Source organism: Archocentrus centrarchus, chromosome 7 (assembly GCF_007364275.1).
Source record: "Archocentrus centrarchus isolate MPI-CPG fArcCen1 chromosome 7, fArcCen1, whole genome shotgun sequence".
NCBI classification, from domain to species: domain Eukaryota; kingdom Metazoa; phylum Chordata; class Actinopteri; order Cichliformes; family Cichlidae; genus Archocentrus; species Archocentrus centrarchus.
The window spans coordinates 28,134,010-28,157,757 of NC_044352.1; the positions used below are offsets into that span (position 1 = coordinate 28,134,010).

The following is a 23,748-nucleotide window of genomic DNA, read 5'->3' on the forward strand; positions in this document are numbered from 1 at the left end:
AGACAAGATTACTTACTGGCTATCCAAACAAACACCCCATTCACTAGCTTGATAATTAGTAGTAATATCAATCTGTCACAGACAGTAACTGCAACAGAGTGAGTCAAACAGTCAACTTAATTTAGTTAAAATAATAGATAAGGAGTAAAAACGAACAATGGATAAAGAATAAAAACACTAACATCTTGAATTAGGATTTGTACAGCAAATCATTTTAACTGATGGCTGGGTTCAGGACTGAGCACACCACCACCTCTCACCTGGAGATTGACATCAGCAGAGTGTTCAGTCAGCACCCGCACGACGTCAGTGAAGCCCTTGTTGACGGCGATGTGGAGCGCCGTGCACATGGAGTTGTTGAGGAGGTTGACGTTTGCCCCTTTACTCAACAGCAGCCGCGCGATCTCTGCCTGATTGCTGAACCAGAAACAGACACAAATTAACCTGTACTTGATTGTTCAAATTTGTGTAAACTATATTAACTCAAGGCTGTCGGCTTCAATTTCAAAGCGTGGCTTACTACACCACGCAAGCGTCCTGTCTGACTTTTTTTTGTTTGCATATTGAACAACGTCAAGCAATAGCTGCTTTAAACATTTTTTAATCTTTGAAAAGATTAAATGTTTTTACACAGGATGTAAATGTGTTCTGATGCTAACTGTCTGGCTTATTATGCAACAGTTAAAGGCAGTCCCTTCTGTGAACAGATGATCACATTACAAGTAAAGGGATGAGCTTGAGCTCAAGTCATTTATCTGTCAGTCACAAGCTCCTGTTTTGGACTCGAGCAACATGCTACTCTTTCCTTGTTTGTATGTGGCAAAATGTCTACATTTCATACACGTATGTATGTATCCTTACCCAAAAGCAGTGTAGTGCAGTGCTGTGTCTCCATCTTCATCTTTGATCTCAACTGAGCTATTGGCCTGCAGCAGGGCCTTCACCACCTCCATGTGGCCTTGGTGAGCAGCAACCTGCAGTGCAGTCTTGCCTTGGTTCTTGATATCCACCTGCCATGGACACAGACATCGTTGCAGATTCATCAGAGGTGCTGCTGGCCTGGACACTAACTGAGCCGAACACAGAGGAGCTGGAAATAATCCGCACATGAATAGCAACCGTGCTCGTCATACGCTTAATACACATAATCCAAATAAGTAGTGTTGTCACTGCAGAATTGAACTTCATTGTGTGACTTTTTTTTTTTTTGCTTTTCAGGAGGCTGTACAAAACAAATACATCCCAGGAAATTTTATACATACAGTCTGACTTTAATTTGAGTAGTTCTCATCAACAGTGACATATAGCCAAGATGCAGCCATACTAACACAGTGCTCAAACTGTGAGGTTTCGAAAGTAATTCAATACTTTAGTGGGTCACTGCCACACAAAAGGAGCCACATGTGGCTCAGAGGTGTTTGAGGGATGCCATTTAAAGAAAAACTCATGAAGATAATGAGGTTGTAAAAAGCACAGCCTATCAGAGATCTATTTATAGCAGCTCGGTTTGCCAAAATTGCCAGTTGGGTATTTTAAGAAGCAGATGTGCAAAGGAAAACTTGAAAACCACAAAAGACCAGGAAGACACAGAATCTCAGGCTTCGCAGATGTCAAGAAAATCTGGTGCATGATGAAGAAAAGACACACACAGTGATCCACAGCAAGCCAAGGACAGATAAGAAAAGATAACAAATGATGGCAACATATTTTATACCACTTATATACAACTGACCGCTTATCGCTTTGTTGACCGATGGTGTTTTACAGCTTGTAAAACACCATCACCTTACATGTGAATTTGGTTCGTTCACTGATCTTTCCTTTTCTACCTCTGATTTTCATAACCAGTTAGTATGTATCAACCAAACGTGCAAATAATGTCAGAAATCATCCGATCATTTATTGCTTCTTTTCTTTCTTCGACATCCTCACACACCGGGCTGAGGCAGAGGGCCGCCAACCATCAGTGGGCCTGACAGTGGGCTGCCCTCTGAAAAACAGACAGAGGAAAAACCTCTGTCAGAGGTTTTTCCTGTCTGTTGCCAAACTGTCGCCAAGTGCTTATTCCAAGGAGAATTGTTGGTTTTCTAAGTTCTTGGCCCTCTTCTGTGTAAAGTGCCCTGAGAATACACGTGCTATGGTTTGGGGCTACGGCCATAATATTTTACTGAATTAATGAACAGTGTTTCCACTGCCTGTGTCAGTGGGTGAGGGTGGAAGGGAAATTATGCAAATCTGTTAAGATGCAAGTCTCTGAGGCTGAGTTTGAGTTATGTTTTTGCATAACAGCATCATCAGACAGACTGGCAAATGCCAGTGTATAATATTGCTGTTTCTAGCTTAATAAGTTGATCAGGCCCCACCCCCCCAGTCTTGGTGCCCTGATGTAAAGAGCTCTTGGAACAGACAGTGGACTGCAGCAAAGAGAAGGAGTGCTGCACTAACCTTGTCAGGATACTTCTGCACCAGCTCTCGCACCTTACTGGCACTGCCGTGCGCTGCCTCGATGACTAGCCGGCTGGGATTGTCTTGCTCTGTGGACTGAGACAGCAGCTTCTCCAGCACTGAGATGACAGTGCCTGAACAGAGACACAGTCAGAGAAGGAGAAGAGGAGGTGTAGGGGTAGGATGTGAAAAGGGGACAGAGAATGAAAGAATTACATTAGTTTTTTCACTTCAGTTCTAACACTGCACAAGACTTGCAGAGAGACAAAAAAAGCCATTTGAACTGGTTAATGAAGGGTAGAATGAGTCAAAATGTCCCAGCATGAACTGGAATCGGATTGCACACATTCACAAACGTACACCACTCTGTTGTCAGCCTCCCATACTCTGAGCCGAACACATAAACACAACAGATTTTGTCTTGATTAAGAGACTGCTGAGAACCTCTGACATGATGACAAATGTGTCCTGTGCTGCCAAAGCCGCTTGCTGTCAACATGCAGGATCAGGACATGCTACAGAGAAAATTTCAAGAAACAAGCACCCTTTACACATACTGCTGAAAAGAAAAAAAACACTTGATGGCACAGATGCAACCTGGGTGAGAAAGCATGCGTAGCAAAGCTGAAATGAGGGAAGCAGGGGGATAACTGAAAGCCTGCAGGAGATAAAGCTGGAGTTGGACTGTTAGAGATGAGCCCCCTTGTCCCGGCAGAGGCCTTACTTCCAGATTCGCTGGGGTTCTCGGCTGTCATAAGGTTGGCATCCACCTCCACAGGTTGGGCTGAGAGGCACGCTGGGTTAAATGTCCATGTCTGGCCTCCAAATGCCACCCGTAGGTCACCATCTGCATATACTTTCAACACCTTGCCGACCTGGCCCAGCACCTATGACAATAACACAATAAAGAAGGTGGATGTGGTGTGGGTAGGTGAGAAAATATTGACAAGAACAAATCAATGAAATATTCATGTTTTTTCCCCTGTCTCTCTTTAATCTTTGCTAACACCCATGCACACCTAATTTTCATGAAGTAGGTCAGCCATGATGTGATGATGTTAAACAACTGGATCCTTTACTTTCACAAATGACACAGTTAACATTGTGCACATTGACAGGGAGCAACCTGACAGCCAGAGTTCGGAAAAAGGAGTAAACAGGGACCGCATTTACCAAAATGCATCAGATAACCATTAGCGATCATCTAAAAATGATGTAAACAATAAACAGTGAACTGAAACATAAATCTTGACCTGGATATTCGCTGGCTACAGTGGAAACCCAGAAAAACTGGCTGTTGCCCCCGGAGGGTAAGTCAGCAGATTAGCTGGGTCGCTATAAGTTACGAAACACTGATTTCAAGTCAGTCATTCTGCAAAGTCTTCAAAGCCATCATTACTTTACCAGGTCATGTGTCTCAAGTCTACACTGCTAGACGAGCACATGAAGTGAGGATTCATAACTAATCCTAAAAACCTCTGTAAGTTAGCACTGGCAGGCTACCACTTATTAACAGGTTAAATGAGCATACAGGAGTCATGCTGTCTGTCCATTCTCCATGACCAGCCTGCAGTCTCTTCACGCTCTCCATGTCCTCCAATACTCTCACTAATTCCCCAACTCCAAACGTGTTCACCTAAGGGAAAGAAAAGCAGACAAATTGTAAACAAAGTCATTTAGCTGTAATAAAGTGTAATATTAAAATAATAGAATAAGTAATTCAGTACCTTGGTGAGTGCCCCAGGATGGAAAGTCCAGCGGATATTGTTGCTGTACTGTACTCTGACATCTCCTCGGTCAGTGATTCTGTGAACTGTCCCAATCCGGCAAATGTACTGCAAACACAAATATGCTGTTTAACCCTGGGTCTTCCTCTGCATGACTGTGACCTTAATGCCCCTTTTAGCAGCTGTGATACGAGAGTCAGATGCTCTATTTCTTTCTACGCTGTTGTAACCTCCGTCTGAGCCACTTATATAAATTTCTGCATGCTGTCTTCTAGAGGCACATGTATTTGAGGACATGTTTGTCTAAAACATAAAGGAGTACATATGCATATAGTGGAAACTTGCGGGAAAAAACAAACCCAAAACAAGGAAAAGCAGTCTGTACTTTTGTATCGTATTAGAACTCACTGAGTTATGTAAAGCTGCCTATTTTTAACCCGTATTGTGTTCCTCTTTCTGGCAGAAGGCATTAATACCTCTGCCATTTTGGGGTTCCACCCTCCGTGGCCCTCCTGCATCTGTCGTAGGATGTCCACCTCCAAGAGACATTTGACCTTGTCGCCCTGCTGGAAGGAATGGCCGTCTGCACTCTCCTGGCGCTGCAGCTCTGCGTGCTCTCCTGGATGAACAGGTGTCAACATCAACAAACAGAAACCAACTTGCACTGTTTTTTTTAATAAATTAATAATAAAAATAACTTGGATTTAAAGTCAGTATGTATATAGCTTTTGACTGTAATAACACATAAAATGCAGAAATAGTTTACATCCACTGCTTTACATCCAAGCATGCAATTTATGAGCCACTAAATAATAAATAACTGAGCCTAAGGAATGCATATGTGAACTGAGAAGGAAGTCTGTCTTACCGAGCTTTGGTAGGTGATCTTTGTAATAGAAGCCTCCTTGGCCGTCTGTCACATACTTGAGGTCTACCTTGCCCTTGTGGCCCATTCGGTAAACATTAGTTGTGCCATTAGACCAGGTAACACTGGCCACACTGCGACCAGACTCGTTGTCCCAGCCACGAATGTCCACTACCTTCCCAACCTTACCCTCCCCACCTACACAAAAGCGCACAAACAAACACAGACATAATGCAAGAAACACCAGTGCATGAGTTTGTGGGAAAAATGTGAGACAAAGGAAGTGAAAAGAAAACCAGGCCATTAAAAGAAGGAAAAGTGGTTAGTTAGAGGATTGTGGTATGATACAATGACTTTAAAAAAAAAAAAATGTCAGTATTCATGTAACAAACAAGGTGACAGACAAACATTTCACTGTAGGGACATAAGCTGCCAAGTATCACAGACATTCCTTACAGTTTTCTACAATCGTGATCAAACACCTGACAAAGCACAGTTTACTCTATTTGATTTAAGTGAAACCAAAAGACAAAATAAGAATCATCAAACAAACACTTCCAAGCCACATTATTAATGCCTGTGTTGTGTCACAGGATAATTTCAGATCCATACATCCAGTCGTATGATGTAAATAAATCCTTGATAAGCCATTTAAGTCATCAAGCTGGTTTACTGCCTAAGCACACCAACTAAACCTGTGACCCGTAAGACAACACAGTGGGTTGGGGAGATACTATGAGCATGCCCAGGGTGCCCTTTATGCACTTAGAGCATAGACCATTTAGGCCTGATGAGTGACTTAACCAAACCCCAGGGCACTGATTTCAAAGGCACCAAAAGGACATTTTGACTCATTCTCTCTAGAAAAGAAAAGGGAGCGTTGCTATTCTCAAAAACCCTAGACCAAAAGGAAAAAAGAAAAAAAAAATGTAAGGACACATTACCATTCTCTATTTCTTTAAAGGGAACATTTACAGGCTTGAATTTAGCCCACCGATGTGGAAGATTGTTTTCAATTAAAACTTGAACTAAACATCAACCAGTGCAGGTTGTTAAGATCTGAAAGAAAGAACATGCGACAATCTGTGAGTCTCAACAGTGGAGGCAGAGTATGTCACAGCGTTAAACTTCAGGCATTCGCGGAGGCTATGAAAAACACAGCTCGATGTGAGACATTCTCTGTTCTCTACACTGCCTAAACTTGCACCACAGACTTTAAGTGAAGGGCCTTTTTCAGTTTATGCCGCTACACAGGGATGGGGAAAAAAAAACACAAAGAAACAAAAACAAAGACTGAATTTGGATTCTCAGAGACACAAACAGGCAGGCACATCTGTGACACAGACTTACATGAGTCACCGGCAATATAAGTACACACAGACACATACTAACACAACATCTTACAGGTTAATGGGTTGTGAGGTTACATTGTTATTATGGGCTGTTGATGGTAAAACACTTTGAAGAGGAACACTCCCACACTCAAGAATGCATGGGGTTTGCTGACTTGCCAGGTTCAGCCTACACATCACTCACCATCTTGGTTGCCCCAGTCCCAGTCTGGTCCACGAACCACTTTAACCCCCTGGAAGATTCCTTTGAGGATGATCCGCGGGAGGTTCTGCCTCGGTGCCAAGCTCACTCTGTGAGAAGAACATGGAGATGCAGCTGAACAAACAAACAAACAAACTAAGACAATGGTGAAGCGTGCCAAGTAATCCTTAATCCAAAAACCTTCTCTAAGTATGCAGATTAAAAGCCATCACCTGCATAATTATAAACTTAATAATGCACAAAAAGGCCCTGTGGAGAAGTCTGGAATTAGTGGCACAGCAAGTATGAAAAAAAAAACAAAATAAAAAAAGAATTGCAATACTTTTCAGAGCCAAAACATTTGCTCATGATTGGGAAACAATTCAATTTAAAACATGAAAAGCTCCCATCAGTCTTTTTGTGCTAGCTGGTTATATCACCCATATCAATATGTGCTTGTGAAATACAGTGAAGCTGATTAGACAACAGGCCAACAGTGACCCCATGACACTCATCTAATGATCTGATTACTCAAGCTATGCCAGTGCAGACTTTAAAACAAATCCTTAAAAACACAGAGCATCAAACCATCGCTGCTCAAGGATATCTATTATTTTGCAATTATAAACAGTTATCAAGAAATGATATGTTACTTAGGAGAGGTCTTTCTGTAAAAGGAATTCAACGAATTGTTAAGCTTGATAATTTAAAACAAAAGAAAGAAAGAATCTACAATACCCTCAATATCACTACACTTGAACACAATCTGACGTAAGTGAACCAGCCATACCTTCAAAATCAAACATACCTTATGGTAAAGATTTGATCAGATCTTGGTGCAAAAGAGCTGCCTATTCCCATACTTCGTGGCGAGATCAAAGCTCAGCTTCCATTTCAAGCAAACAGCTAATGGGATAAACGCAAAATCATATTAAATCCGGTGTGATGAAAAGAAAAAGAGCCTTATGAGAGCAGTCATCCTCAGGGAGCCTCATAGAGACTCTAGTGCTGGGGTTTTGCTCAATGTTAGGCTTGACTAACTTCATTCCCATCACTAGCCAGATTTTGAGGTTCCCATAGGTGCTACAGCAGAAAATGCCTTTTGCTCTTAAAGCTAATCATCAGTGAACCCCAGTGTGGTCTGAGCTCAGACAGGTCTGTGCCGAGAATGATGTGTATCTGAGCGCGGAGCTTTGAGCCTAATCCTAGACAGCAGAGCTATCAGAAAGCAGGCTACTACAGGGCAAATCATAGACAGTGCACATGTTAGCATGCAGTACTGTATGTGTATCCAGATAGTGATGAACATGTATATAGCTTCAGACCATGACACTGCTGATAAAGCAGTGATGATTAAAGGAAAAGGCTCGTAGTATGAATTCATTATATTGAGGAAAGTTCTCAATGGCACTATTCACATTCAGTTCAGAAAGACATGAATCATATCAACAGTAAAGCCAGCTCATTAAAAAAAAACAAATCTATTAACAAGACATGACCCACAATTTTTTATTTTTTTTTTAAAGAGGAGAGAGAATATAAACCAACAGATGTCCCCGTTTCCTGACAAAGAAACACACGACCTCAGTGTTTCACGTTTGTTTTTCAGTGCAGCTTCTCTTTCAAGGGATCAAGATTTCTAATCCAGCTTGACCAAATGTCAACGCTGCTCACAGACGGCATCAGGATCAGGGCGAGAGACCTAAACCTACTGACACAAAAGCTGGATCAACAGTCATCCAAGCATTAGCTTTTGGTATTAAAGCAGCGTAATACATAAAATGACCTACTATACAGAGAGAAGTGACATCTGTCAGAAAGACAAAGTGAAACTATGAATATGTAAAAATATAAAATGAAAAATGTCTGTGTTCTTTGCATTTAGAGCCCTTAATGTACATGTTGACACTTACAGGTTTCAGTCTAATTGGTCATATCTTTAGAAATAATAACTTGTCACCATCTAGTAAAATACTTGTTTTAATCCTCACATCACCTCACGTCATCTTTAAGGAGCATTTTGAACAATTTTGTGATAGGATTGGAACGGAAAGGAAGTATAAAAATCTACATATTGCACTAATATTTCAGACAAGCAATGAGCAGAGAAACTTGCCCGCTAGAGCTACATTCAGACAGAAACTGTATTCAGGTATGTCTGAGGCGGTCACGCGGAGCGGTGAAGGATTAGGCACTGATTTGACCCAATAGGTTCACTGGAAGTGCGTGTGTGGTGCTTGCAGTGGGAGAGCCGATTAACCAGCTGCATACCGGCCGTCTCCTTGTAAACATATGGCATACGCATATGCTGCCGCGAGCATGCAAACACATGCCTCGATGTACCATGTAACACATGAATCTCAACTAAACGCAGGATTCGGTGGGCTATTCAGAACATTCATTACATTGCAAAATTATCCAAAGGATTTAGAAACAACAGCCAGAGGTTAATAATGAATTCAGGCTTTGTGAACAGAGCATGAAACTGCACCCAGACGCATCCGAGACCTGTTAAAACACGTCTTCCAGGAAGTTGAATATGTTAACATGCTAATCCTCACAGCTGAGAATGGTAGCATACTAATCCAGTTAAATCTGCTGTAATTACAATGGAACACTCACATACAGTATATCCGGCTCAACTCTCACAACACATTTGTGACAGTGTTATTTTACCGTCAGCATTCTGCAGCCATTTATAACGCTGACCATTTCCCATTGTCCCCTCAGGCCACCGATAAAGTTTCTGTCAACACTATGACCATAAACTACAGATCGAGCACGCCTAAGTTGCATTTAAAGCCTTGCACATGTTTGGCCCACATGAAAGGAATCCCTCTTAACTAGCCCGAGCCCCATCATCAGTTTCCTAACATAAATCACTGCTGGCAGTGCATGAAGTCACAAACATTATGAAACCAAGCTAAATTTGTCTTTCCAGGCAAATATCAGTGTGTCCCATGACTGCCAGATTATAAATTCATCTTTTGAAATGCTGTCAGTGAAATATGGGTCAGCGTGGTCTGGAATAAAGGAGTCCTGTGTGTGTGGCACCACGCATTGTAGACTGCTCCTCTATTTCATTCATCGGACGAAAAAAGAAGTGACTTTCATGTGACGTTCTCCCAAATCTGTATCAGTGAGGGACGACAATTGCAATTCAATTTTCCCTCAGATTTAACAAATCTGCCTTTGATAAAAAAGGGTTTAGAGAAAGGGAACGACTCCAAGATATAAATACATAGAATTATGATGATATGAGAAGCAAACTGTTAATTTTATCAACCAAATGATTTAATTATTTTGGATGTCTCGCATAATCTGCATTCCCTACACTGACTATGTGTTGACAGTGTGAGTAAGGTTGCACTGACCAAAAAAGGCTCCTTTATAAAAACCCTTCTAAAATGCACACTCAAGCATTTTCAGAGGATTTTGAGTATTTCAGGTTATTTCTAACTTGAAATACTTGCATACGATATTTTGGAAACAGCATAAAAATGGCATAAAGAATCTTTACACACTGCTTTTTGATACTGCGTTTGCACTTAAGATTTCATTCTTCCAAAACCTGCTCTAAACAGGGATTAATGCTGCAGGTGAAAATCCCATTCCCTTTATCACCACAGTGAAAAATACTGAATAATAGACAATGTAGCAAAATCTGTTTTGTAAAAGCAAAAAAAATTCATCTTTGGGGGTGGGGGGGTGGGGGGGTGCAGAAGTTAAAGGAATGACTGGAATATTTAATGGAGCAAAACAAAGCTTGTAGTCAAACAACTTAAAATATGACAAGTCAGGAAGCTCACCGCCATCAGGAACCACACACACAAAAATTGTGTGTACTCGCTGCCAATGATAAACACCAAACCACTCGAATGACAAAAAAAGTTTGGCCTGTTGGGAGATTTAATCCACATCGTGACTGGATAAGGTTGGCTGAGTCACCGTCTTTTATGCCACTGATAGGCAACAATGTGCCATTTGTGTTTTGATTCTTTAAAAGTCATCTCCCTAAGAGCCATAACAGAGGAAGCCAATCCATTCAGAAAGGCTGCACACACAGCTCCGATTTCTAAGCCTCCTTCACGTTAGTGAAACCAGCATTTATGAAAGGTGTTTTTCAAACATCTGTGAAACTGAGAGATTTATCCCACGATATCCTATATCAGTCTTTCAAATCTCTAAAGATCCCGTATCTCTATTGTTCTACATCTTTTTAAATTAGAAGCCATATAATGTCCTGTGTTGCTGCAGTTCCTGTTGGGATCTCAAAGAACGCACACAAACAGGAAAAAGATTTCTACGGTATAAATAGTAACAAACAACAAAAAAGTGTAACAGTAGGTAGGAAGATTTGGGCCGTGGAACTCAAATTCTACTTATAATACTAGATCAAATACTCAAACACTTTAAAGGCATCTCATCTCAAGAAAAGTACAGTCTTATTTTTGGCTTTCCAAGTTTAGCCTTGTCTCACTTACAGTAGATGTTGTGTACCCTGTTGTATGAGATGACAATAGTGGCTGTTTGACACACTTCAGCAACAAAGGCAAGTTGTAATTTAAGGTATGATGAGACTGAAATGTACACAAACCTATACATTTCCTAAAATCATCACCTTTGTTAATGTGTCTAAAAAAAACTTCCCAACTCAGTGAAATAAAAAAAAAAAAAGACCTGTCAGTGAGTATTAGGATGTATTTGCCCAGGGCACTGATGTTTTGACCCACAGAAAGGTGACACAGCTGAGCCAAACTAAATTTGGGCCTTAATAACAAATCGATAGTTTTGAGGAGAAACTGCAGTGATCATTTAGCATTCTGACACCAGCTGGAATCTCATTTCTTTTCTTTCCTCAAAGGCCGGCGTTCACTCAGATTGGTGTGCTGCTCCAGTACCGTCCCAGCCAACTGTGATTAGCAAACAAATATGGACCCCACCTAAATCTAAAAATTCAACTATATTAATAGCATATTCAATGAAAATAGGATCCCATAAGATCAAAGCAGGAAAAATTCAAAACATGACAACAAAGATGGAAATCAAGATTACCACATTTTTTTGAGCCATAAAAGAAAAACCTTTTGAAAAAGTAATAAGCCATGATTCACATACCTATTTGGAGTATTTATTGTACAGCAGACTCAGAGGAAATAAATGGAACTGCATTGGTGCATTGGACCTGGACAGGACTAAACTATAGGAGAAATCTGGGTCATACGTATCACCTCGTTAAAATGAGAACAGGCCATCCAGCTGACATTCAGACAGTGCCTGAAGCAGTTTGGAGCTCTACTGTGAACTGATGCAGAAGAGTGGATTCTGAAGGGAGAACTCACTCCAGTAAATCTGGATACATAGGACACTTGGAATCAGCTCACTAAATATTTATCCACAGAAAAGAGGCGTGCCGTTTGCCTAAACTGACTTAATGTTAAAACAACAGTACCACCAGATCAACAGTACTCCTTCTGATAGTTCAGTTGTGATACTGGTAATCTGATAGCAGTGTTTTTGTATGAGGTCATTCTGTAATGTGTTAGCCATAATATCTTGGTCAAGGGTCAATTAAAAAACATAATATATTTTTAATTTATTTTATTGGCTTCACAGAGTAATCCTATTTAATGACTGCTCCAGAATGTTGCAAAGAACCTCTAGTTTAAAAAAAAAAAAAAATTATATTTATTATACTGCAAAGGCAACTGTGTGCTAATGAATTGTGATATTTTAGTATCATGTAATCAAAAACTCCACATCAGTACTTTTAGAAGCACGTCTAGCAACTCAGCAGCCACTTAAAGTGTCTATGGGCACCTTTTTCAGCCACGATTTGGAAGCATTATATAAATTATCTTTAAATTCAATAGTCACTGTGAGGTCAAACTGCATGTATGGAATCGTTTTCTGACTTTGCCCCAAAACAAGGTTTTAAGATCATCATTTCCCTATAAGTAATTCCTGTATCATCATCTTTGCTGCTGCAAAGATTTCCCATAGATTTCTATTACAGATTCTCTGAGTATCACGTCTCTGTCCTTCTCCTGGGCAAAATCAAAGTAATTTTAAATCACCTTGTGAAAGCTCATGGCAAGAATTTTTTGAGGATTAGTAACAATAAGCTTTGCGTTTCCTCTAATCCAGGGGGGGGGGGGAGGCTGAGCTGTATCAAAATGCAGTATTGTGTATTATCATAAAACACTGCTGGTTCTAACTACAGTTAGGGTGGGCGCCCAAGTCTATACCATAGAAGCCTTGTGATGACACAGTTGTTAGTGTTGATGTGGTTGTAGCTATGGCTGTGGTTAGGTTGTTACAATTATGGCTGTGACACATCCATTATTTAAACATCACAACCAGAAGCAACAGTGACCACATGATATTACTCAGAAGACTCTTCCAGGCCTATCTATCTATCTCTTTCATTAATTTCATCTGTAACCCATATAAATATAAAATGAAAGCTAATTTGAGGAGACAGCACTAATAACATCTTTCCTCTTATGAGTCCAACTCAATCTGAACACAGTGAAGTAGCACAGACACCATCATTAGAATTAAATAATGATCGGTTGTGCTGGAGAGCGGGCGGTGTCGTACTCACGGCTGGGAGTGCGCCGTCTCGTAACGCTCGAAAGCGTGGCTCAGGTCGTGCTTGTTGTTCATGTAACACTGAGTGCACAGGTCGTAGTCGAAGCACACCTTGCACTTCCATCGCATTCCCATGATTCCATGCTTCTTGCAGCTGTCACAGATGATATTGGAGTGACGCACCCCTGGAGTGGAAAGAGAAATGGTTAGTGGGGACATAGTTTCAACACACTTGATGTTCCTCTTTCTATTTTTGTAACAAAGGAACATATTTTTGGCCAGAACGTGTCACTACCTGCACAGAAAGGACGACGCAACCATTTATCCCCCGTATCTGAGTCAGTGAAACATTCGAGGCATATGTCACATCCTTAATGATGTTTCATAGAGGCCAATATCATGAGATGTGCAAAAACTGAGGCACAAACAGAATGACAAAAATACCCCCACCCCCTTGGCTCCTCATCTCTTCTCCTCTTCTTTCGCTCCATTAATTGAAGGGCAAGTTTGTGAGGCAGAAAAATGTTGCTTGAAATGGAGCAAAAATGCTAATGAGTCCTGTATTAATATGTGTGTCATTCAAGTTCAAAAATGAGCTGGATGGCTGATGATAGGAGATGGTTTACTGTACCCTGCTTACTTAAAATGGGCCAAGTAAAGGCTACGTGCATGAAAATACAATGAGGACACTTTTTCAATTTGAAGGAAGAAAAAATAAAAAAAGAGTCAGCTACATAGGTAGATTTTTGACAATTCTGTCAGCGCCTTACAACCTACCATTTAGTGTTAAAAATAATGAATTTTAACAGTGCTATAAAGAAAAACCGAGACCAGGCATATGTCTTATCAGAGTTCAGGCAGCTGCATAATGATTAAACACATATTCTGGTTGAATTATTTTTTTATTTTACAAAATATTATAGTTCTCAGTAGTAACATTATAATTCTTAAACAATAGCTACCTGCACTGATCTTTACCTATTAAAAAATTTTTTTACTTAGATGGCGTTCTTGAACATCAATGCCTCTGGCAATTTTCTAAGCTGGAAAAAGCAAAAATAACATTTTTAACTATTGATTACTGTAAGTACAGAAAATACTATAGTAGTAAAGTATTGTCTTGGTACAGTACTGAAACTACTACCATACTGATGCTGGGACTGAAAAGTTTCATTGAAAACCGTACCTTTGGTGAATCGAAGTTTCATTTTGACGCTAGTCTAAAGCACTTACCAATTTGAGCATTATCATAAAGCAGCAGGTCATAGGCTCCCTGGTAGCCAGTACGATAGTTGGTTCGTGTGCCGCTGTCCCATTGCACCACCACTGTCTTGTCAGGAGTTGTAGTGCTGCCCTGACGCCCAATCTCCACCACAGTGCCCACGTGGCCCTCGCCGTCATCTTGGTTCCCCCATTTCCAGTCCAGGCCGCGCACCACACGCATGCCCACCTCCATGCTGCCTCTTTTGCGGCCTGGCCTACAGGCTGAGGGCAACGTCGGAGGCCTGGCAACACTGTCACGTCCGCTGCTGCTGCGCCTCCGGTGCTTATGAGGTGCACAGCCGGCTCGTGCTGATGGTACTGCTGGCAAGGATGGCACAAGGGTTGTTTCCGGGAACAGATCAGGGGTGACTGAAGGAAAGAGGATGAAAGTGCAATCAAACAACAGTCACAATAAAATGCTCCAAGTACAAAAGAAGTTGATACATTCCACTGCTCCACCTGTGCGTTGTTAAACTACATGCCTATCAGTGGCTGTTACGGGACTTGTACAGCAACACGCCATATGCCCTGTTATTTTCATAGCTAAGATTTACGCTTTGCTGGTGGATCATTCACTGAAGGTCTTGCTGCATGTCATGGCACACTTGTGGAGAAAGCAGCTGGACATCACTGCTATGCCCTAATCAAGCTCTGACCGGATACAAACACAAACACACACACACACACACACTTACTTAATTCCTTAGCAGGACAACCCATTGGCCTCATTCTTGTCCTGAACTTCTACCACAAACTGAACAAACAATCATGAGGCAAAAGTTGAAGACATATAAAGGTGAACACCCTGAAGCAAAAAAACAGGCCTATTTTTAATGTGATATAAACAAAGCTGCATGTTCTCCTCGTGTTCTGTACAGGGTGCACCATGCCTCTCGCCCTATGATAACTGGCATAAGCGCAAAAGAATGAATGGATGGATGAACAAATTTAAGATTTAATAATGATTAAAAACTCTGAGTTTATGTAATTGATATGATAATTATCAATTACATAAACTCAGAGTTTTCATTATAATGAGACAAGAATTCAGTCTCACAAAGACTGGAGCTGCTGGTGCAGATATGATCAGCTATTAAACCATCAAGTTGAACTTCCTTGTACGGGGGGTTTCTTAAACACAGAGTTAATCACAAGGAAAATCTCAACGACACTGTCCCAGCCTGGGCTTGCTGTCATAAGAAGTGAAGAAGTAAACACTCAAAAGTGGCCCCACTCAGAGTTATAACAGCAAAACTATATGAAAATGCACAAAAAAATAAATAAAACTGCCTGAATCTCTTTGATTTAAAATTTTAAAAAAAACTCCCTTTGGCAGAAGTGAATTAAGTTTTGTTTTTGTTTCTTTTTTAAAAAAGACTCAATAAAAAAAGTAAATTGTTTGTGAAAGAGAAAACATTTCACACAGTTGACTGACAGTCAAAGTGCTTTAAATGAATGCTCCTGAGTGCCAGAGACAAGAACTAAGGAGTGAAAGGAAGTGGCATTTACAGTAAGAGAAAGCGTGAGTCAGCAGCACAGAAAGCAACTTTTGCTGGAGAGCATGATCATTAGCGCACATCTAATTACATCCATTAATCACACGCGGCACATCAGAAGTATTCTTTTACACACATCGTTACATCTCCGTCACAGTTTAAAGTATTCCTGGTTTGTTGAAGCTGTGCTATTTAAATAGAGTGCTTCTCAAATAGTTAGCAGGCCCTTTCCTGCAACACACATTTCAATAAAGAAAAAACTGAAGTCATTGTCATACGGTAGATGAGGAAGGTAAACATTACCCAGTTCCTCAAGAAAGTGAAGTACAGATTCTTTTGATTGCCATTGTTTCTTTGTAAAGTCAGGTTTACTCACTGTATTAACGTCACACACATATACACACACATACACACCACTACCAAAGATGTCTCTTGTCTTACTATAATGGAGAGGAAGAAAATGTACTTTGAGTACTGGCACTGTAACTTGATGGCTTTGGACTTCCAGCAATACCAGTAAGCCAACAGCCCTGGACTTACTAATAATGGTTTAAGAATTTTAGACCCTAAAGCAGTCATTGTTTTATACATTTTCAGTTACTGACAAAAACACTAGTAACAGCACCTCTGCTGTGTGACTGGTTTTACTGGAAGTCAAAACAATAAATGTCACAATAACCACAGCTTACCTGTGAAAGTAAGAGCCTTATCTGTCCATATCAGCCAAAATATGTGAGCACACTCTTTAGCAGAAAGAATTTCACTACAACTATCATCTTAAGCTTTTTCTGTGCATCGCACAGAAAAACTGTAAATGATCTATAAATGCATAAAGTTTAGGCATATTTGTGTGAAAATATCCTTAAGCTTACCAAATATCCTCCATTATATGTTAATTTTACACCCAATATGTTTTTTTAATATTTAGCCTAATAACACAGCCATAGTGTTTATTAAAAGATAAACAAGAACCTTTGAATAACAGGGCGGACAGAAGTCTATAAGCAGCTGAGATTACACTCGCACGCTTATCGAGATTACAATGTCATTTAGGTATTAATGGTGACTGCTTAAGCATTAAAAACATACGGGATGTAGGGGATAAAAGGAGGGATACCGGGCTGCTTATACTCAATTTCCTGTCCAAATTGACAGCTTAGCCTCTTTTGTGCATTGCAAAAACATCCCAGTTATCTAATATTTCAGCACACACACAGAGGAGCTGTGGCAGGCAGTGGACAGCCTTCACGAAGCTTACCAGTGTTCTGCATGTGGATGCAAGTATGAAAAGCACTGGAGGACAATACGATCCTAACTTACTCAGAGCAGCCCGGTCAAATTTAAACCCTGGAGATCAGTATATTTATCCTGCAGTTGTAAAACACTTAAATCTGCAGTAAAGCAGAGGAAAGTCTTAGCATTCTGTGCTTAGAAACTCTTTCCCACATACAGACCACAAAAAAAAAAAAAACCTAACCTATCACCTACATCTAAAACTGTTTTGCTACCACACATACCCTCCCCCTCCAATACCACCCACTCTACAGCCCCCTCAGTACATGTTCCAGAGAAAACCCAGTGCGACTACTGATATCTTATCATTATTAAATAGAGCTGTACTGACATGTAGACTAAAACACAGTGGATCGCTTTTACCTACGTAACTAGGTCCTTTCCCATGTCACCATTTAGTACTGAGAAAGGTGGTGTTTTTGCCTCTGGTAAAAACTTCATGAATTATTGCACAATGTGCAAAAAAGGTGAACACAAAGCTAAAAGCTGCACATGGCAAACACATTTTAATAAAATATCACCATATTCTTTAATCCCAATGCATTTTTTTTTTTAAATGTTGGCAGACGATAGCTGCCAACATTCTCCTCAACACGCCAACTGTGGAGAAAAGACCAAATCCCAACATCATAAGCAACAAACCTGTTTTTTTAGGACCCTTTTTTGAAAATGAGAGTGGCCTCCTGTTGTCACACATATCACAATAGCCTTCAAGTAAAGAGCACACACACACACACACACACACACACACACACACACACACACACACACACACACACACACACACACACACACACACACACTTACTTTACTGCATGGAACCCTTTCAGAAAACGGGGACTATCACTTTATGCTTGAGAGCAAGGAGGTACAGATCTGAAAACAGCTCAGTGTCCTCTGGTCTTTAACAGGCTGAAACTTCAATTTTAGAATTTACTCTTTTCATGAATTACCACATCTCATGCGTGATGTTGCAATGCAAATACAGGACTGCACTAAAGTAAGTTTATTGTCAGTGTTTACCAGTTCACTAACTAACAGGAGGAGCTTAAATGCAGTGCTAAAAATCCCTGAAACCTGCGATAGCCAAGATTCTCCTCAGGGATACACAGACAACAGTTATTTTTGTTTGAAATTTTACAAATTTTACCACCAGCTTCGCAAAGTGTTAAAATCACAAGGCGACAAGATATTCTTTCCAGGTGTCAAACTCTGGAGGATCACCACATTTCAAAAACTACACGGGAATATCTAATTAGAGCAAACAGGTGCAGCCGCAGCATGAGCCCTGTTGTTCCAGAGGTCAGCTCTCCAGCGTACAATCCTTGTACATCTCTCTGCTGGGGTGGAGGGGGTGAAGGCAGTCATGACGAGGCTACCTGTGTTGCTGAAATGTCACTGCCAATCTGCGACAGAGGGCTAAGACGGCCTGGATTACAGTTCTCTGCCTGCAACAACAGATGGGCTGGCTTCCGTCATACACGCTGCTGAGGGCCAATCTGGGAGCGTAAGGTCCATCGCTCTCACATAAACAACAGGCAGACATGCCAAAATTACACACCTCACCACAAACAAATGCACACTAAAAGAAAAAAAAAAATCTTCATTCAATTATTCAATTTCTATTAAGCAAGTGTACTAATTAATAAACAGCATACTTAAGAATAAAAAATACCAGCAAACTAAATTCCTAATAAATCAATTCTAATCCTATTTTCTATAAAGATATTAGTTCTTTTGCTAAAAATAGTAAACGCTAGTCAAATGTTGTACATTTGTACCACTTTTATTAACTTATTCTGTACTAAAATATAATCAAATACAATATTAAAATGTTTAAAAAAAAAAAATCAGTGAAATGTGGCTGTGTGTGATATTAATAACGCAGTGCTATATCAACACACGAAATGAGGCCCGTTTGTGAATGTGGGCATTTATCTAAATGTAGGGTCAAAATCAAATGAAGTACAGCTGGGAGCAGGTAGCAATGATCACAAATCCTACCGAGAAATAGTCCGTGATTACAGAAACATTGAAAAATCTGTAATAATGGCAAACACATGTCCCCACTTCACTTTGAACAAAGACTGTCTTAGATAATCTTCAGAGATGTATGCCAGTGACATGACAAGCTATCTGAAGACACTGATGAAGCAGATATTACATATTTATACTTCTTTATCCAACCATCAGAAAGACCCAGTCCTGCCCTCTACTCGCTGAGCAGCTTCAAAATGGAAAATGAGTCAGGAGTATTGCTATTGGCAGAGCCAGCGCCATCAGATACGTGCTACTGTGCGAAGCTGCAAAGGCCTTCTTTGGCTGTGCGCCCAGAGACACATGTTCAAATTGGTTTATATCCTCGATCTCGTTTCTAATAACAGAAGCCCGTTCGCCTATGCTGTTATTCCTTTCATCACTGTCACTGAACCAAAATGCTTATCAAAGCGTAATCTACACACGAGAGTTTAATAGCATCAGCTTTAATATCAGAAATGAGTAAAAGCCTGCTGGAACCAGTTTACGTCACAAACATCTGGAGCCCAGAAGAATTTCAGGAAAATCAATAGGAACCGTGAGTAAATAATACATGTACACAAAGATTTCTCCAGCTTAGGTGTCCAGATGAAAAGAGAACTCTCAGTCTACCGTTTCAGGTTTCTGCTTGCCCTAGCTTTCTTACTTAATATAATCAAGTGACCGCAGTTCATATAGGCTTAATAAAGACACCAGTCTCACAATCTCACCACTAATGGGTGATATAAGATCGCTCATTTTGTTCTAACAGCATTCCCTGACCACTGTGGGCTCCCTCGGAAGGACAATGATCTTTGCCACACAGCAATAACTGCTCTGCAGCAGACTGCGAAGCATGGCATAGAGCACAAGATGTTGATCTCGACTCCCTCACTGGAAGCGGACTGAGCATCCACAAGCACAATCCACAAAAACCCACCCCAAAATTAACAGGATCCAAAGGAGTTGTTGCCACAGACTGCTTATGAAAGAACTTTTTTCATGGCCAGCAGAGGGTGATTCCTGCCCTGAGTTCTGCCCTGTAAAAGTTTACAGGAAAACAACTCTACTGCTTACTTTATCCATTACTTAAAAAAGCTTTTCCGATGAGCTATCGGTCCTAATCACTAGTTTTAAGGATTCTTAAATAAAGCATTATATTAATTTAGTCAATTACAGACCCTATTAGAGTTAAAGCAGGGAATGCTCCAAAGATGGCCTACCTCATGATTTATAAGTCACTACCATGAGCATGCAGTGCAGCTCAGTTTTAAAAAGCTAAGAAAGCAACAACAGAAACAAATCAACCCGAGTCTTCAAAACCAGACATTGCAAACTGTTGTGTGACGTCACAGTGGCAACTCCTTCTTTTATATACAGTCTTTTCCCATTGCCAATGTGCTTGTGCCAGACACACAGGACATCACCTGAGGTCCTGTGCTCATCCCACATGTCAGAGCTATTTGGCTGTGCATGAGGAACATACACAATATCAGGCAGCTGGTTTTAATATTGTGACGAATCTCTGAAGAGCCACAGTTCTACAGTGCGGTGACCATGCAACTCTTGAAACAAATTCACAATGTATTAAACTAACATCTTTGTCCAAAAGCTTGCTTACAAAGCTTGATGGCTACAACTTAATACTCACAGAAGATTTTAAATTAAAAAAAAAAAAAAAAAAAAAAAAAAAAAACCTTTATCCCTATAACCTTAAAAAAAAACAAAAAAAAGTACTCTAAATATGATGGAACTGTACTAATCGTATTATATCACATTACGGTGTTTGATCATACTCACTCCCCATGATCTTCAGTCCACTTTTGAACATGCCAGCAGCTGTAGGATTCCAGTTAGATCTGACAACTCAAGCCTCAACTGTTCTTATCCAAGGTCTACCAGCAGGACCATGTGAAAGCTCCAGTCACCCCACTAACAGGGGAGTGAACCCTTTCTGGCACGGTTTCAGTATTTGGTTTGCTGTGAACTTTGGAACATGCAGTTTTTTCCTCTCTAGTTGTTTTTTTGTTTTTGTCTGACAGATGTACTCAAGAACTACATTCGCCTGATGCCTTATCTGGGGAGGAAAACATACTGGCTGATTAAGGTAAAGAAATAACTCACAAACAAGCAGTGCCAACCCTACAAGAGGACTGTGTTACAGATAAACGCGTTACTGTGCGCTATAATGGGCACTGTCACATCAGAGGTATAGGAAAGCTTTGATCAGTTGTGTTTGCTGAGGGTGGTTTCTCATACAATGAGCTGAATTCACATAAGTCCAATCAGGGCAGGCATAGACCTTAAATGCATCAGTTTAAAAGTTAGCACTGAGTCACATGTGGCTAATTGTATATGATAATTTGGTTCGGTATTAATGACACCTACTAAAAAAAAAGAAAAAAAAAAAGAAAAAAGAATGGCTATACTTGGCTTATTTAATTCACTACTTAAAAGCTAAAAGTATGCACAGTATTCTCTACATCACAATGATACTCTCTAAATGAGTCTACCTACTCCACATGTTTAAAATCTTTTTTGACAGCAGCTCACAGCTCTGTAGCCATTCCCCATATGACACTGTTGAAGTCAGCTATCAGCCACCGTGATTGGGCTACCTGCAACTAAAATGTACAATTACGTGCGCAACGTTGACATCTCATATGGAAATTATTGGATGATTATTGCATCTGTAGGTGAGGACAAACATTTCTGCTCTCTGACTGTGTCCTAGCTAATACACAAACAAGGACTGGATGATCCTGATCCCTTATCTCAAAAAAATAAATAAATACTGGCTGAGTGAGGTATACCTATATATAATCAGTGCTATTCAGGAAAGTCTAAGACCTAAGATAGAACCAGTGCTGAGTCACGTGTTGCTACTTGTGCATTAAACCTCCAGTTTGCACTAACTTCACCTGAAACAGAGAAACTTTTAAGTCTAATCTAGGCTGGATCTATTTATATGATGGCGTTCAGCACCAAGCACCCAGTGTTGTGACGGCTACTTCTAATAAACCCAAACACCTGTGAGATGGGCACAGTAGTGATTGAACAACCCGCATTCATGAATCCACAAAACTAAAATGGAAGCACGCTTGCATTACTTCCACAACACGTACATTAGCGTGATGCAGCACCTGCAGATCAGGACAAACATGTTTGCCCATTTGTGTGACAGATTGGTGATAATCAAACAGAGACAGCAGCAGCCAAACAGCCAGATGTCTGCCTCCTTAGCATGACTGCTAGCTTTACGACAGACTGCAAAGACATGTGGCACAATTGTAGTAGCATGGCTGTGGACACATGCTGGCTGCATGTATGTTGCACATGCGCATGATCAATTTCTCTGTCTGGGAACTAAACTGTAAAATCAGCAAATATGTCTACTATATATTACTGTAGCTTGAAATATGAACAGAATGACATGGGTTTCTATATCTTACACAAAAGACAGGTAGCATTACGCAAATAGGCAACACTGAAACTGCATCACTTCATAAGTAAAGCATACCCTGTTTAGCTGGTTTACCTGTTGGTATAGTGATGTGCACCAGGGTGAACACAGAGACCGACAAAAACAGGAAGGAGAGGAAGCAGCTCCTACCTCCTGCTACATAAACACATCAGAGAAGGAAAAATAAGCTACCAGTGGTCCCACCAGCTTCCAGCAAGAAAATATAAAACGCCTCTTCAGCACTGAAGCCTCATTCTGATGCGCTCCCTGAATGAACCGGCCAAGGAGGAGGAGGGTATACAGGGGGCGGAGGAGTAGGACAGCCAGGACGGTATTCAAGAGCTATGATATACACTTGCAAGCAGACTTACAGAAACAGCATCCTGCTGTAGTGTACAGACAAACAGGCTGACTGTAGAGGATCAGAGCTGAAGGAGGAAGAGGAGAGTGCCTTGCTACTGGAGGATGCAGCCAGCATTTAGTCCTTTGTGCGTTGTGTCAGCAAGGATTACCGCCGTGGAGGAGGAGGAGGAGGAGGAGGTGAGAGGGAGGAGGAAGGCCAGGAAAAGCGGCTGCTTGACGAGCGCTGCATTCAGCTTGACGTTCCTCTGGTCTCATGTAAAAACAGGCCAATGGGCTGTGCTCTGTAAAGGTTTTCCTCTGATGCTATATTCCATCACTGGGGGACGTGAGCATCAGCAGCACACATGTGAAGATGACACACGGTGTTTACAGACCAATATGTACAAACACATGCGCATCAAGCTCTGCATAAGGATGTACAGCCCTCTCTTTCATAGCCCATGGGGACACCATTCGCTCCACTGCCAATGAGCAGACAAGCAAAGGACAGAGAGCAGGGGGGAGGGGCATATGCTTCAGGGGGAGGGTCTGGATATTGCTTTTTGTGTTGGGAGACTGCTCAGGGAAAAGGAAAGGGATGGGGTTGAGAGATGATTTCTGATGAATGGGCATCTGTCACGATCCTTGTTTTCATTTCAAAAGCAGGTTTGTGCAACCACTGCTGGTTAGATAGCAACACCAGCCCAGTGT

The 23,748-nt window shown here is 40.9% G+C and overlaps 1 protein-coding gene across 1 annotated transcript in view; it reads right to left on the reverse strand.

Moving 5' to 3' along the window:
• The window catches only part of mib2 (MIB E3 ubiquitin protein ligase 2), a 33,045-nt gene extending 9,857 nt beyond the window's left edge, over window positions 1-23,188 (reverse strand). Inside the window, 13 exon segments of the mRNA XM_030732793.1 lie at window positions 261-417; window positions 862-1,010; window positions 2,446-2,579; window positions 3,170-3,332; window positions 3,977-4,081; window positions 4,173-4,280; window positions 4,649-4,791; window positions 5,041-5,235; window positions 6,574-6,680; window positions 13,178-13,349; window positions 14,398-14,796; window positions 23,067-23,106; window positions 23,108-23,188. Coding sequence (XP_030588653.1) covers window positions 261-417; window positions 862-1,010; window positions 2,446-2,579; window positions 3,170-3,332; window positions 3,977-4,081; window positions 4,173-4,280; window positions 4,649-4,791; window positions 5,041-5,235; window positions 6,574-6,680; window positions 13,178-13,349; window positions 14,398-14,796; window positions 23,067-23,106; window positions 23,108-23,173 — 1,938 coding nt within the window. The 5' untranslated portion in view covers window positions 23,174-23,188.
• Window positions 23,189-23,748: the final 560 nt, after the last annotated feature.